This window comes from Numida meleagris, chromosome 5 (genome assembly GCF_002078875.1).
Source record: "Numida meleagris isolate 19003 breed g44 Domestic line chromosome 5, NumMel1.0, whole genome shotgun sequence".
Lineage (NCBI taxonomy): Eukaryota > Metazoa > Chordata > Aves > Galliformes > Numididae > Numida > Numida meleagris.
The window spans coordinates 59,555,719-59,568,789 of NC_034413.1; the positions used below are offsets into that span (position 1 = coordinate 59,555,719).

A 13,071-nucleotide genomic window follows, 5' to 3' on the forward strand; every position below is an offset into this window, starting at 1 on the left:
GAATTCAAGTACTTGGGTTTTCCATATTATAACATCTGTGTATTTAGTTAGGGCACAGAAGAAAAGCTTATGAAAGCCCCAGTGTTTCCCATCACATGTTTATCCCTGTGGAAGGCTCTCACGCCAGGGGCATGGTGGCTGCATCTCAGCAGACCAGTGACAACTGGAGAGACCAAGCAAAGCACTTTGCCTCTCCTTGCTTGTGGCACAAGCACCTTCCATATCTCTGCAGGGTGATTTGGGGTGCAGGAATACAGCGTACAAGCTGTGGGGTCCCTCTGCCCTGTCTGCTCAGCACCCAAAGAACCAATTCCTCAGCTAACACAAATGTCTCTTGGGTCTGCCTTCTACCCAGTACTGCTGATGGGAGTGTGAAGACTGGACAGGGCTTTCTTCAGCCTGAAACTGTTAGGTTTGTCTTGTCAATTCAAGTTAAATTTTCCCTTGACCGGAGCTACCAAGCCGCAGGGTAACTGGGAATGGAGATTCTCTCCCTGGCCCCACCTCTGAAAGCAGAGCTGCTGTGCAGAGAGAAAATCAAGACTCAGAGAGAAGTGCCAAGAGGAGTCTGGCTCTGTAGCCCATGATGACAGCATTCCCCTGACGGTGCCACATTCCTAGTTCTGCTCTTTGCTCCAGGGACTTTTTCTGTATTTTGCATTAAGTTGCTGAAGAGGCAGAAAATGCCTGGAGTCAGACTTCTTGCTGCTTCTCCTATCCCTGGCTCCTGTCTGCCTGCAGACCCATCCAGCCTTTTCAAGGCTTGCACATACGCTACGTGTACACAGCCGAAGGGACTGCTTGCAAAAATCAGGTCATGCACATTGTACTTGCCTTTCCGAGCAGGAGATTGATGTGAGCATGAAGAACTGTGTCCTGTCCCTGAGCCGTGTGGTGCACAGCCACCTTTCTAGAACGAGAGTTGCTCTGAGAGCTGCTTTCAGGTCTGGCTGCGGCAATGTGTGGATGCCACTGGTATTTGATTTTTTGGGTGGAAGATAGAAAAAAGATTTAAAGTGCCTGTCTTGTCATCTTTGGCCCCTTAGGTGAGATAGTGGAGGAACCCTCGTGTTGATCTATATACCTACTTGCCCAGCAATGTACAGATAAAGACACAGGAGGGAGTGTTGCCTCGGTATGGAAAAAGAGGAACTCTCCTGCACAGCCAGATGTGAGCTCCCTCAAGGCTGGGAATGCCATTTTTTAATCTGTGCTAAATCCAGCGGAGGCTTTGGAAAAAGTAGTGTCATGGCTTGAATTTCATAGTCAATATGTCTCTGCCCTTGACTTAGATTTACATGCCTGTATCTCTGGATGGGCACTCAGAGCACTCTCAGTTATAGAGATATGCTACGCAGAAGACATTTATACCTGGAAGCACTGAGTGCTTCTATTTTGGGCTTTTTGAGTTCCTATGTCTGCTCAGAAGTGCTTTCTGTGAGCAGCCATGCTCTTGTCCAACTCATTGGGACTCACAGGAAAACGGTGTGTAAAGCTCTAAGGATTCAATTAACATAATTACAGCAGTTGTGGTCACATCCACTGGAAAGCAGAAAAGGCTATCTCTTTGCTTAGCAACCTTTCACTCGCTAAGCGAGAGTCCTCACGCTGGGCTCTGAAGGCTAATTGCTCTTAGTTTATTCTCCAAATGATTTGCATGAAAGCTCTGTAATAAGAGTTTTGCATTGCCTTCTTTGGATGTCTCTTCCTACTTCAGACACAGTTGTTGGCTTCTCACTGCTCTCCCATAGGTTTTCATTAGGGTTTCTTCTTCCTTCCTTCCTTTTTGATGAAGTTTGTGGGAACTAAACCAAGCCTGCTGTCGGAAGGCCCTCTCTGCACTGCACAGTCCATGAATTTGATTTCAGTTCTTGGAAGAATGAGGGAGGGGAAACCCGCTGTGCTTTCCTCCAGCCTTATTTCCACATAGGCTTTTATGTGTTGCCAGGGTGGCAACTGACAGTCAAAGTACTGAGTGCTGATTTTAAAGAGTACCAAGGGAAGAGAGCTCGCAATTCTTTTCTGCTTATGATTATTTCTAAGTCTCCTGGCATCCTGTTTGCAGAAACTAGGATATTAAGTATGCTAGCTGAAGTCCTAAATCTCCTCACCCTGTTGGGAAGCCAGCCAAATCACCTTTTGAGTTGCATCTTCCCAGGATTTCTGCTTGCTGCTTTCCCATTTCAGTGCATTATAATCCTGAAGGTTTTATGCCACAACATTATGCTAGAGGCAAAGCTGCTTGCCTCTGGCCTTCTTTTGGAGCTGATGATTTCCAGGATGTGACCCAGTTCTCCCTGCAAAAGGATCCCAGCTGCACTCTCTGCTCTGATTTCTGCACTACACAAATTGTGAAAACCATTAGGATATAGAGGGCCGTCTTTAAGAAGAGCACATTTAAAGTTGAAGCAAGGATGACTTCTGGCCAAACCTATGACCCTTAACTTTGCATGAATTGGAAATTAACTTTCACCGCTGTGCGTCTTCTTGCCTAAATTTCCAAAGTGCCATTTTCAATGCTGCCTGGACTTGTTCTCCTTTCCAAGAATGCTGCAAATGAATTCCCTGTAAATAGTGGCTGCTGACGCAGCAGCCCTGCTTGTGTTTAGTGTGAGGATGGGGGAGGAATGGCAGGAGAGCCCAGCCCACTGCTAGAAGCTGTCCCACTCCTCCACAGGTTGGGTGTGCATGTACAAGAAAGGAAGGGAGTGTATGTAGGGCTGGCAGTCAGCTCCCAGCCCTGCCCTGACATCGCTTCCAGCTGGTTCAAGAGTCAGATGAGGGCAGCCCAACCTCTCCTTACAGGTTGGGTGGATAGGAAGGATTGATTTCCTCTTCCATTCCAGCCGCACAGTCTTGGCCTTATTCCATGGTAGCTCTTCTGCTCAGGGCGTAGAAATTCACCAGCGCATGCAGTGTCTTTGGGTTGTTTTTTTTCTTCCTTTTATCTTCTTTTCTTCTTCCTTCCTGTTTTCTTTTTTTCTACAATCCTTAGGAACAGCCTGGATGCCTTTGAGCTGAGACCCTTGTTCCCTAGATGTAGGGGAGGGAAGTGGGATAAAAAGCTGTGAAAGGATACTCGTGACTTTCCAGCAAGTTCTAGCTACTCAGCAAACAATCCTCAATCTTGGGCTCTTTGTAAGAGCCTAGAAGCATTTTTTACCCTTCAGGTTTTCAAAGTGAGGGAAGGCAAATGAATAAGACTGAGGAGTTTTGAGAGGTCTGCCATTGCCAAATACCTCCTCTAGCACAGCTGCCTTTCCTCTAGACACAGAGTGCTGTGGTGTGCTGTGTAGCATGTTGAGCATGTCCCCACATGGCCACCCGTGCTGATTCAGCATGTAATGCTGGCAGCGAAGTGGGCTTTATCCAAGCCTCATCTGGAAATCAGGGCATCTGGAGTACTTACCCTGCAGGGAGTGTCTTACTAGGACTGTGGGCCTGCTTGGACTAGAAAAACTCTCATCAAGCCTTGCTGCTCTGTCAGCAGTACACACCTGACACTGTCTCCATCCACCAGTGCCCAGGGCTTTCCCTGTCACTCGTGGGTAGTAGATGCTAACTCTGTAGCTGTACAGCAGAGGTGAAAACAGCTTTCCTACTCTGCACAGTTGGCTGGGATGTGAAAATGTTTCCAATCTTCATGAAGATCCTGCGTTTGCCTCTAGGGTACAACGATGCATATGGACAGCTACTTCAGAGCAGCCAATGGTTTCTGAGCTCACACCTTGTGTTGCTAGCTTAAGCTGCTGAACTCCTTTCATACCCTCCTCCTGCCAGCCAAAGTTGTGGCAGCAGTACTAAGCTGGAGCCTGATAACTGGCATTACTAACGTGCATCAGTGTATGATGCTCTCCCAGAAGGCAGGTGTTGCTTCTTCCAGATGTGGTTCATGACATAACCAGTAGGACACCCTAGCAGGCAAACTGATGGAAGCAGTAATTTATGGCTGCTTTGGAGAGGAGCTTAGTCTGTTGGGGAACAGCATTATGTTGCTTCCATAGCCTGAGTATTTTGTAGGATTTGAGCTTACGCATCTAGGCATCGTTACTAGCTGTCCCGGAAGGCAGGTCCGGACTCAGAAACATGGCTGCTATGTGTGATACACAAACAGCTTTTCTGCCTGTTTTAACTATCTTCTAAATAGAAAAACATGACTTAGGACTACCTATGCAGGGAGTTCCTCAGGGCTGTACCATCTTGCTCTGAAAGCACATAATTGTGTAGAAATAATATCCAGGCAATGAGAAAGGGAAAATGCATGTAGCCATCACTCCAGGTTATCTCCCAGCTCTGCTTCACCACAGTCTCTGGGTTGTCCCTGGCATTTAGATTGTCATTTACTTGCTCTTTGCTTTTCCATGCAGGGAGCAGTGAGAGCAGGAAGAGGAAGAGAGATGGAGGGCTGGGCTGCAGGATAGTTTGAGCCATATCTTGGCAGACGAGCAGCTCCCCAGGTTCAGTGGGTGGTATCTGATACTTTGAAGGAAACTAAAATCCATATAGCCCTCTTCTCTGTCACCTTCTTCCTCCAACTTGTTTTCGCAGTCTTGCAGCCTTTGGGAGGACCAAGTCCAGCAAGAGGCAGAAGAGCCATGCAGCACAGCAGCTGCTGTTTCACTCGGTAACTAAAAACCTTTCTCTTTTGTCCTAGTTCTGGACACTGCAGGCCAGGAGGAGTTCAGTGCGATGCGGGAGCAGTACATGAGGACTGGAGATGGTTTCCTTATAGTCTATTCTGTGACAGACAAGGCCAGCTTCGAGCATGTGGACCGTTTCCACCAGCTGATCCTCAGAGTCAAAGACAGGTTTGTGCTGTGCCACCGGCGCTCCCCAGCCCTGCTGCAGGCCATGCTGGGGGCTTCAGGTCACTGAGTCCTCCTGCATGTTTCAGGGCAACTTCTTGGGTGCTCTGTGTAGGTTTGTAGGTCTGCGTGTGGAGAATAAGAAATATCCTTTCTGATAAGCTTTCTGATTTGCTTTCCACGTGGAAAAGTTTGATGGAATCCTATAATGAAGTGAAAATGGTTTTGGAAGGGAGAAGCTCCAGCTAGAGTGCCTGGTCATGCCAGACAAACCTTAGAAGGTTCTACATGATATGGGCCTGGGAACAGATATCTTGAAGGGGAAAATGCCTCAGGTTGGGAGGAATTGTATTTCTCAAAAGGGGATTAATGCAGTTAATGCATTGTGCTATGTAGCAACTGTTTTCAATGAATGAAACATCTGCATGGTGGGACGGGGCGGGGGGAAATAAGACTGGTCAGCTGCCCCACTCCTTGTGTACACGTGGGAGAAATTAGCACTGGGGGATTACTGTGGTGAGCAAATACATCCTGGCAGACCTAAAGGAAGCTGCCAGGGCCTTATCTTTCAGATAACTCACTCTTCCCTTCCCAGTTGAAGAGATGAGTCCTTTCGCACTAGGTGGAGTGTGAATTAAGCCCATATTTGTCTGCAGCTTTGAAACATTTAGTTTTTCCGTTCATAATAGCTTTTAATTATGGAAGTCATCAACAAAAGCCACCGGAGGGTTCGGACCTCGTTGCTGGCTTCCTTTCACAGCTCTGAATAACTTCCCCACAGGAAGGGTGGATGCGTATCATGTGAGGTTCACAGCTGACAGCTCTTCCAGTAAAGCGCCCAGAACAGAGCCCGTGAGAGTAGAAAGTAGAGGAAAATCCACCCTTTGATTTCATCTAAATGAACAAAAACGTCAGTCACTCAGTCTGCCTCCCAGATAATGATGGCGTTTCCTTCGCTGCCGGCTTAGCTTAGGGCAAGTTCACCTTGTTCCTGAAAGGAAAAACAGCCAAGTGTTTCCTGTAACCTGCCACAAGCAGATGTTGGTTTTGTCTAACTTAGCTTCGTGAAAATAAGATGCAGCGTTCGTTGTTTTGCTTTGGACTGAAACTTCTAGCCCTCCTTGCGCTGTACAAACAAGCGGCAGCGTGTGAGAACCAGGAAGTGAAACAGGCTCATGAAACTGCTTGTGTTTCCCCACGCTGGAGTATATAACGCCAGGGGTGTAACACTTCATGCAGGGATTGTTCCTATTGCTGTGATTTTTCTGAACAGCATGAATGAAGAAACCATCCTGCCAGGCCTGTGCCCAGGTTTTCAAGCCAGCAGTCAGCTTTGAGGACTCCAAATCTAAAGCAATTGTAGGCTGCTGCTCAAAACCTCTGTCCCCTTTCTCTCCATAACCTTAATTACAGTAGAGCTTCCAACTGTAGCAGCTTGTCCAAATAGCAGTCACGCTGCTCACAGCAAAGTCCTCACAGTTTTATGCCCGATGTAAACAAAGCAAGTGAGATGCTGTCCAGATGTAATCCTTCTCTTATCAATGTGCCACAAGCCAAAAGGAATCAAATAATCCAAGCAAGTGTTTTGCTCCAGAATAATCAGAGTAAAGATGTATTAGTGCTCAGGTGTAAATGTTAAATCAAATCCACATTATCAGAATCAATAACTGGAAGACCCATTTAAAATGCAGAGTGCAGTACAGTGTGTTTCCAGCCAGAGCAACGGGCAACATGCCAGGGAAGATGGAGCTCTTATCGTCTCAAAGAAAAATGGCACAGAATCTCTGTTTGAAAATCCAGGGAAGTCTTTTATGCAGCAGTGAGTGCAGCCAGCTGCTCCTTACTCTAATAAAATCAGCTCTGTTACAGCAGAGAACACTGGGATCATTTTAGGAGGGTTTAAAGTTAAATATAAGAAAATAATGCTCCAGTAAGCATCAGTTATTGGCAGTTACCTCCTCCCTCGTAGCAGTGGGTAGAGGCCACGCTGCAGAGCTTTGCTCTATGTAATGCAGCTGGAGGAGATGCTCTCGTATGGGAGGTGGAGCAGGAAGGAGCCATGCTGCCAGCACCTCCCGTAGCACAATCTGGCTCAATTTAATCCCTGGAGCTACGCAGAATTTTACCACGATCCACACGCCTTGTCAGGAAAGCCTCACGTAGGGCTCTTCCCTTCTAGTGTCTGAAGACAGTCACTTATATGCCTGGTAAAGTTATAGAAATACTGTGTAGTATTACCAAGCGAGATGGTTTTGGTATGGAAGAACTGTTGTTCACTGTGCTTTTGCTCTGTGATTAGAAGCAGGAACAGTAGATAATAGCATCTGAAAATGTAGCAAGACTGGGTTCACTCCAGCCTCCTCCCAGCTACCACTGCTGGTCTTGGAGTAATAACAGTCATTGTCCCCAGTCATTTTCTTCCCAATTTGATGTCTCCCTAAGAGTGAACTCCGCAAGTCTGTCTTTTCTTCCCCTATGGTTGCTTTCAGTGGATAAGCATTGTGCTGTCCTCCACCACGACATGAACTGACACCAATTCCTCTGACTTTTTTTTTTTTACCTTGCAGTGACAAGCAGCTGTAAGGTATGCAGCTACTGAGATGCCTTAGCTGTTACAAAAGAGTCCTGTTTCTCTGTTCAAGATTTGCTTCCATGCCTCAGTTAATTTCCTCTGATAGTGGCAGACTAATTCTGTAGTTCGTTTAGCTGGATTCACTCTGTTACCCAGCATTATGATGGCACTTAATAAACTCCTGAAATGCCTGCGAAATAAGGGTGGATGTGTGCGTGTTGTCAAGGTAAATTTTTATGAACGTGCATAGTAGTTCAGTCTGGGGGCTGACGTACATTTGTATGATCTTTCTTTATATTTCTTCATAATTACATGGTACATCTGTAGCTGAAAATGCTTGATGTCAGTATTAGAAAGTGAAACTTAGACTTAGCATTTTGTACTGAAGCCTACTAATAACTGTTTTGTTTTCTTTTTCTTCCAGAGAGTCCTTTCCAATGATTTTGGTGGCAAACAAAGTTGATCTAATGCATTTACGGAAAATTACAAGAGAACAGGGAAGAGAAATGGCAACAAAACATAATGTAAGTTTGTAAAATTGTTTAATTGCTTGTTGTAAGTCCCATTACAGGCTTTCAGAATTGAATTACCTGCTTATACGGAGCTGAATTTAAGTATTTTTCTTAGAATTGAACATTTGCAATTGCATTTTTGTCTACCTCAAAGCAGTAGCTATAGAGTTCCCTCAGAGTAGGGTCCGTTTGTTACTGAAACTAGCTCTGCTGCGTGCCAGGCTACAGCAAATCTGTGGCTGTCACAAAGTCATGTGTACAAGCTGTCTGCAAACAGTGAGAAATGTCAATGTTCAAAATGAGGGAGGAAAGCACAACCTCTCAGACTGAAAAAACAGAGTCAGGAGTTAAGAAGTATACCCAGGCGCCCACATGAAATAAACTTGTTAAAGATAATGAAGTTACGGGGTTGTGAAGTCTATATAAATCTGGCCCACCATCCTAGCTCTGCATTATTCACACTGTAGTTTAGCCTGAGAAATTGGTCTTGCGTTGGTGTAGATCACACGATACTCCACTATTCTCCTCTGAATGCCAGAAGTCTTGAATACCCAGAGGGAGGCAACAACTCCCGTAGGAGGAGCTTAATGGAAAGGTAAAGGTAAAAGCAAACAAGCCTGAGACCTTTTGGCAGCTTACTGTGCCTAGATGGCAAACTACTCTGTGTTTCTAAACAAGGCACAATGGGAGTTTAGCAGGGCAGATTCTTTGCCTCCCCTCCCCAAGGAATCTCACTGCTGTAAGAGCCAGTACACTGAAACTACAGCACAACACATTGCACCCATCTGTATGTACACATTTTGGAAAAGGATGTACATGTAAATGCATTATAAGAGGGCAGTTTAATCAATCTGCCATCGTGCTGGGCAAGCACTCTAGGAGGCTTCATCTGTTTGTTAGACTTTGAAGGGGAAGCTCATTTTACACCAAAGGGGAATTTTAGTCATGAAATATTCATGCAGTTGTCCTAATAAGATGTGGCAAACAAGAATTTTTGGCAAGTGCTCATCTTTCAGCCACCGTGGGCAATTGTCGTGTCTACAGACACAACCTAGGAAGAGAGAACATCTGACTACATGGAGTCTTGTGATCACTCTTCCCCAAATCTGAGCTTTCTTTGAGCGTGAAGATGTTGATAGCAGTGTCATGACAACATTTTGTTTACTGGTATTTCTTCAGTATCTTAGACACCCCGTTTCTCCATCCTGCAGAGTATTTTTCATTTTGAAACTGCTTTGTTTCCAACATACAAGCTGATACTTACCTCTTTTGTGGTACACTTCTCTCCTTCAGATTCCATATATAGAAACTAGTGCCAAGGACCCGCCTCTAAATGTTGACAAGGCCTTCCATGATCTCGTAAGAGTAATAAGGTAAGCTGTAAACACTTGGCTTGGTTGGTGCCTGTGGATGGGACATGCAGGAGACCTGGGTTGGAGAGCCAGGAGACAACATCTGGGGGGCCGGAGTGAGATGGTTTGGTTGGAGGTAGTTGATTTCTGGGTTTTAATAAACTTCCTTGTTCTGTACATGCACGTGAATGTTACTAACAGTATGTTACCTTTGTAAAGTACCAGTGCTACACAGTTTGAGAACTAGTTGTGACAAAAGAAATGTTAATCACTGAAGAAAGCAAAACTTACTATAACAATCAGCTTTAAAAGGCCACTATTTAAAGCTGTGGGCCAGTTTTTTCCTGGCTTTCTCATCTCAAGATGTTGCCCTAAGTTTAAAGAACTATTTTTTTTTTAATCTCATAGGTGAGTTTTACCATTTTCTGCTCACTAAGCAGAAAAAATTAAGCCATTTTGTATGAAAAACAGCGTGATCTAATGGCTAAGCCACAGGTTTCCTCCTCAGACAGCAGAGGTTTGTTCCCAGTTTTGGCACAAGCTGCTTTTGTTCGTTTTGGCAAATGCCTCCTCTCCGGGTGAACCCAGCTCCCATTGCTGTTGGCAAGGTACTGCTGTCCAAAATCCTGGCTGCCTCGCAGGAAAAGAGCTGCATGCACACCTCAGCATCTTGCTGATAACCTCAAATCTCTCAGAAGATTTGTTTTTCTGGCAGGGGTTGTCTGCCAGGTTTTTCTGGGCCTCCATTTTTCATGTGCTGGGAGGGTGCTGAGCTGAAATAATGCTCCTCCCCACCATGCAGTCAAAGTGCCTTGCTCGGCAATTCAACCATGAGACATTTATTCACAATGTATCTGTACTTGTGAATCTCTTAGCACAGCCTCGAGCCAGCCTCTATCAAAAGCAGATGGTACTGCCCACTCTTCCCACATATCTGAAAAGCAGGGGGCAGAAAATCTTTGGAGAACTACAGAGCAGAGTTGGAAACGTCCCAAGCTGTTTCCCAACTGTTCTGGAACTCAGCATTAGTTGGCTAGATATTGCTTTTTGTTACAGCAAGCTCTTACCGCAATCTATTCTACTCTAGGGGGAAAAAAAAATGAAACATAACAAAAATAAGATGGTGAGGCTCTGTTTGCTTTCTCTGCATAACGTGACTCCAGACACGGTCTGGATGAAGCACTGTAATGATACAGCACTAACTTCAAGCCCTGAAAATGCACTCCATAACCTAAAATATAGGTGATCAACCTCATTCCCCCAAGTAGTTACAGTGAGGGGTTTTGCTAGCCACGTGAAATTCTCTGTGGCATCAAGGACAGCATGTGATTTGTCCCCCAGCTTTGTCTCATTCTGGTCCTGATAATTTGGTCCAAATGCTCAGCTTAGCACCTGGCACGTTACATAGCAAGGAGGCTGATTTTGAACTATTCAAGCTCTCAGGTTGGTTGTTTAGGCTCTGAGTCAACGGAAGCTGCCTGTGTCTGTGTGGTTTATCTTGCAAAAAAATTTAAGTCCACAGACTGCCTCCCAGGTGTTTGAACTACACAGCCACCTTCTGTTGAATTTGCAGTGCTGGACTGACCTGAGTGGTTAGTGCAAACAGGTAAAGCTCCCCTAAAGTTTTTGACACTATTACAGCTTCACAAGGCTGGGTATTATATCTGATGGCACAGAACTGTCAGTGTAGCACCTGGTGAGGAGCTGATGCAGCGTTTCACCATCACACCTCTTTAAACAATATGACTGAGCAGTGCCTCATCTTTTAATGAAAAGGGAGAAGCCACCAGCATAACACCAGATGAGATGGAAATAGATAGTACTTTAGAGGTTGCTCACAGCCCACCTGACTGATGAGGGCTGCTGCAGCATGGCACAAGTGGGCTGGCAGCTGTGTTTTTGATGGCTATGGCTACAGCCAGGTTCTTCCTGGGGTGAGCCACAGACGAGGGTGCAGGGCTGGCCTCCTGCTGCCAGTGCACTGCAGCTCATCACAACTTCCGTGGGAGGCCGGAACCTCGTTAGCAGCAGATGCCACTTCTTTTCCAAAAAAAGCAAAAAAAAAAAAAAAAAAAAAAAAAAAAAAAACACAAAACCACATCCACACAGTGGCTAGGAGACAATGCCAGCTGAAACCAAATCCTTCCAGGACAGTTTATTTCTTGGGGCATCCTATATCGTAGAATTGTAGAATGAAGCATAGAACCATAGAATGCCTTGAATTGGAAGGGACATTAAGACCATGTAATGCCAACCCCAGCCATGGGCAGGGCTCTCACCTACCAGCTTAGGCTGCCCCGGGCCCTATCCAGCCTGGCCTTGGACACCTCCAGGGATGGGTCATCCCCTGCTTCTCTGGGTGATGGTTGATGTTGCATTTCTTGGAGCATCCCTGTTTCCCAGGTGATTTGAGGAGCCCACTGGCAGGGAAGCAGGTAGCAGTTCTCCCAGGGCAGCTGGAGGCGCTGTGCCTTCTCAGGAGATACATCACTGCCCTTAGCTGTGATGTTTCCTTATGGCTTCTTTCCTCTTTCCTTGAAAACAGAGTTTGTTGTTAGCTGTGTGGTGTGAGAGTCCACGTGTTGGTGGAAGGGGTGTGTGGAGATTCGTATATATGCGAGAATATGTATTTGTACCCCCATCCAGTGTCTGACCCAGCCTTGTGGCTGCTTCCCTCACCTTACTTCCCTTTTTCCCTCCCACCCAAAACAGGCAACAGATCCCAGAGAAAAGCCAGAAGAAGAAGAAAAAGACCAAATGGAGAGGGGACCGAGCCACAGGCTCCCACAAACTCCAGTGTGCGATTTTGTGACGGGGGCACCCAGGAGCGCCTTGGACATCTCCCTCCTGCTCCCAACTCACTGTGACCTGAGGCTCCCAGCAGCTCTGGCTCGGAGGAGGCGGCTCAAGGGGTCTGGACCCCAGCAATCAGCTGGAGGGGCTGTACGTGGGGCTGCATGGAGCCGTGCTAGCAGGAGGTGGAAGGGAGCAGCAGGACTTTGATGCTGGAACGTTCCCAGCTCCTTCCAGAGGCCTCCATGGTGTGTGTTTAAAAGAAAAAAAATGTGTTGGTTTTATCTGCAAACATTTCTCCTTGTGACCCTTTTATGAGCAGCCATGAATAGACCCATTTGGTACAGTCGTGTGTGTATGTGTGGGAGAAGGGAAAGGGCTTTTNTTGGTACAGTCGTGTGTGTATGTGTGGGAGAAGGGAAAGGGCTTTTCTTTTTTTTTTTCCTTGTCCTCTTCTCTTTTTTTTTTTTTTTTTTTTTTGTCGTTTGCTCAGCAAGCATTGGGTTGCAAAGAAACATGGCTGGGGTTAGATTTTTTGCACTGAACTCTTTCTTATGCAGCAGTGCCAAAACACAACTTCATATGAAAGTGCGTAGATTTGAAGGAAGAAAATGAATTCCAGCTGCTCTGGGTTCTCCAGACATTGTGTCAGACTCTGGAGGGCAGCCAGCTCACAGACCATAAACTCCAGCTTAGAAAAGGGGGTTTGGGCTTGGATATATTTTTTTCCTACCCTTTGTCAAGAGGTTTTATTTCTGTTTTGTAACTTGGGGCATGTCAAAGTTAAGATGTTTTGTTAACCTGGAAGTATTTAAATTAAAGTAATTTACAAATGGAAGGGTACGGCATCTTTAAGGGGTTGAGGGAAAGGAGAGAGGAAGTAAAAACTGAACTGAGTTTGTTATCTGAGTGTTGAATTTCTGCCTTATAAATGTGTGTAAAGTGGTGTGATCTAAATCCTTCTTTATTATTCCTTAACCTTTCCCTGCGAAGCCACTCTGGGGTAGATGAATTGTTTTGCTTTTCCCAGGCTCATC

General features: G+C 45.8%; 1 protein-coding gene across 4 annotated transcripts in view; it reads left to right on the forward strand.

Annotated features, from left to right (window-relative positions):
• Window positions 1-12,393, forward strand: part of MRAS (muscle RAS oncogene homolog) — a 34,304-nt gene extending 21,911 nt beyond the window's left edge. For all 4 annotated transcript variants that reach the window (XM_021399200.1, XM_021399201.1, XM_021399199.1 and 1 more), the window contains exons 3-6: window positions 4,655-4,808; window positions 7,802-7,901; window positions 9,183-9,262; window positions 11,954-12,393. In XM_021399200.1, coding sequence (XP_021254875.1) covers window positions 4,655-4,808; window positions 7,802-7,901; window positions 9,183-9,262; window positions 11,954-12,053 — 434 coding nt within the window. In that variant the 3' untranslated portion in view covers window positions 12,054-12,393. The remainder of the gene's footprint in view (window positions 1-4,654; window positions 4,809-7,801; window positions 7,902-9,182; window positions 9,263-11,953) is intronic.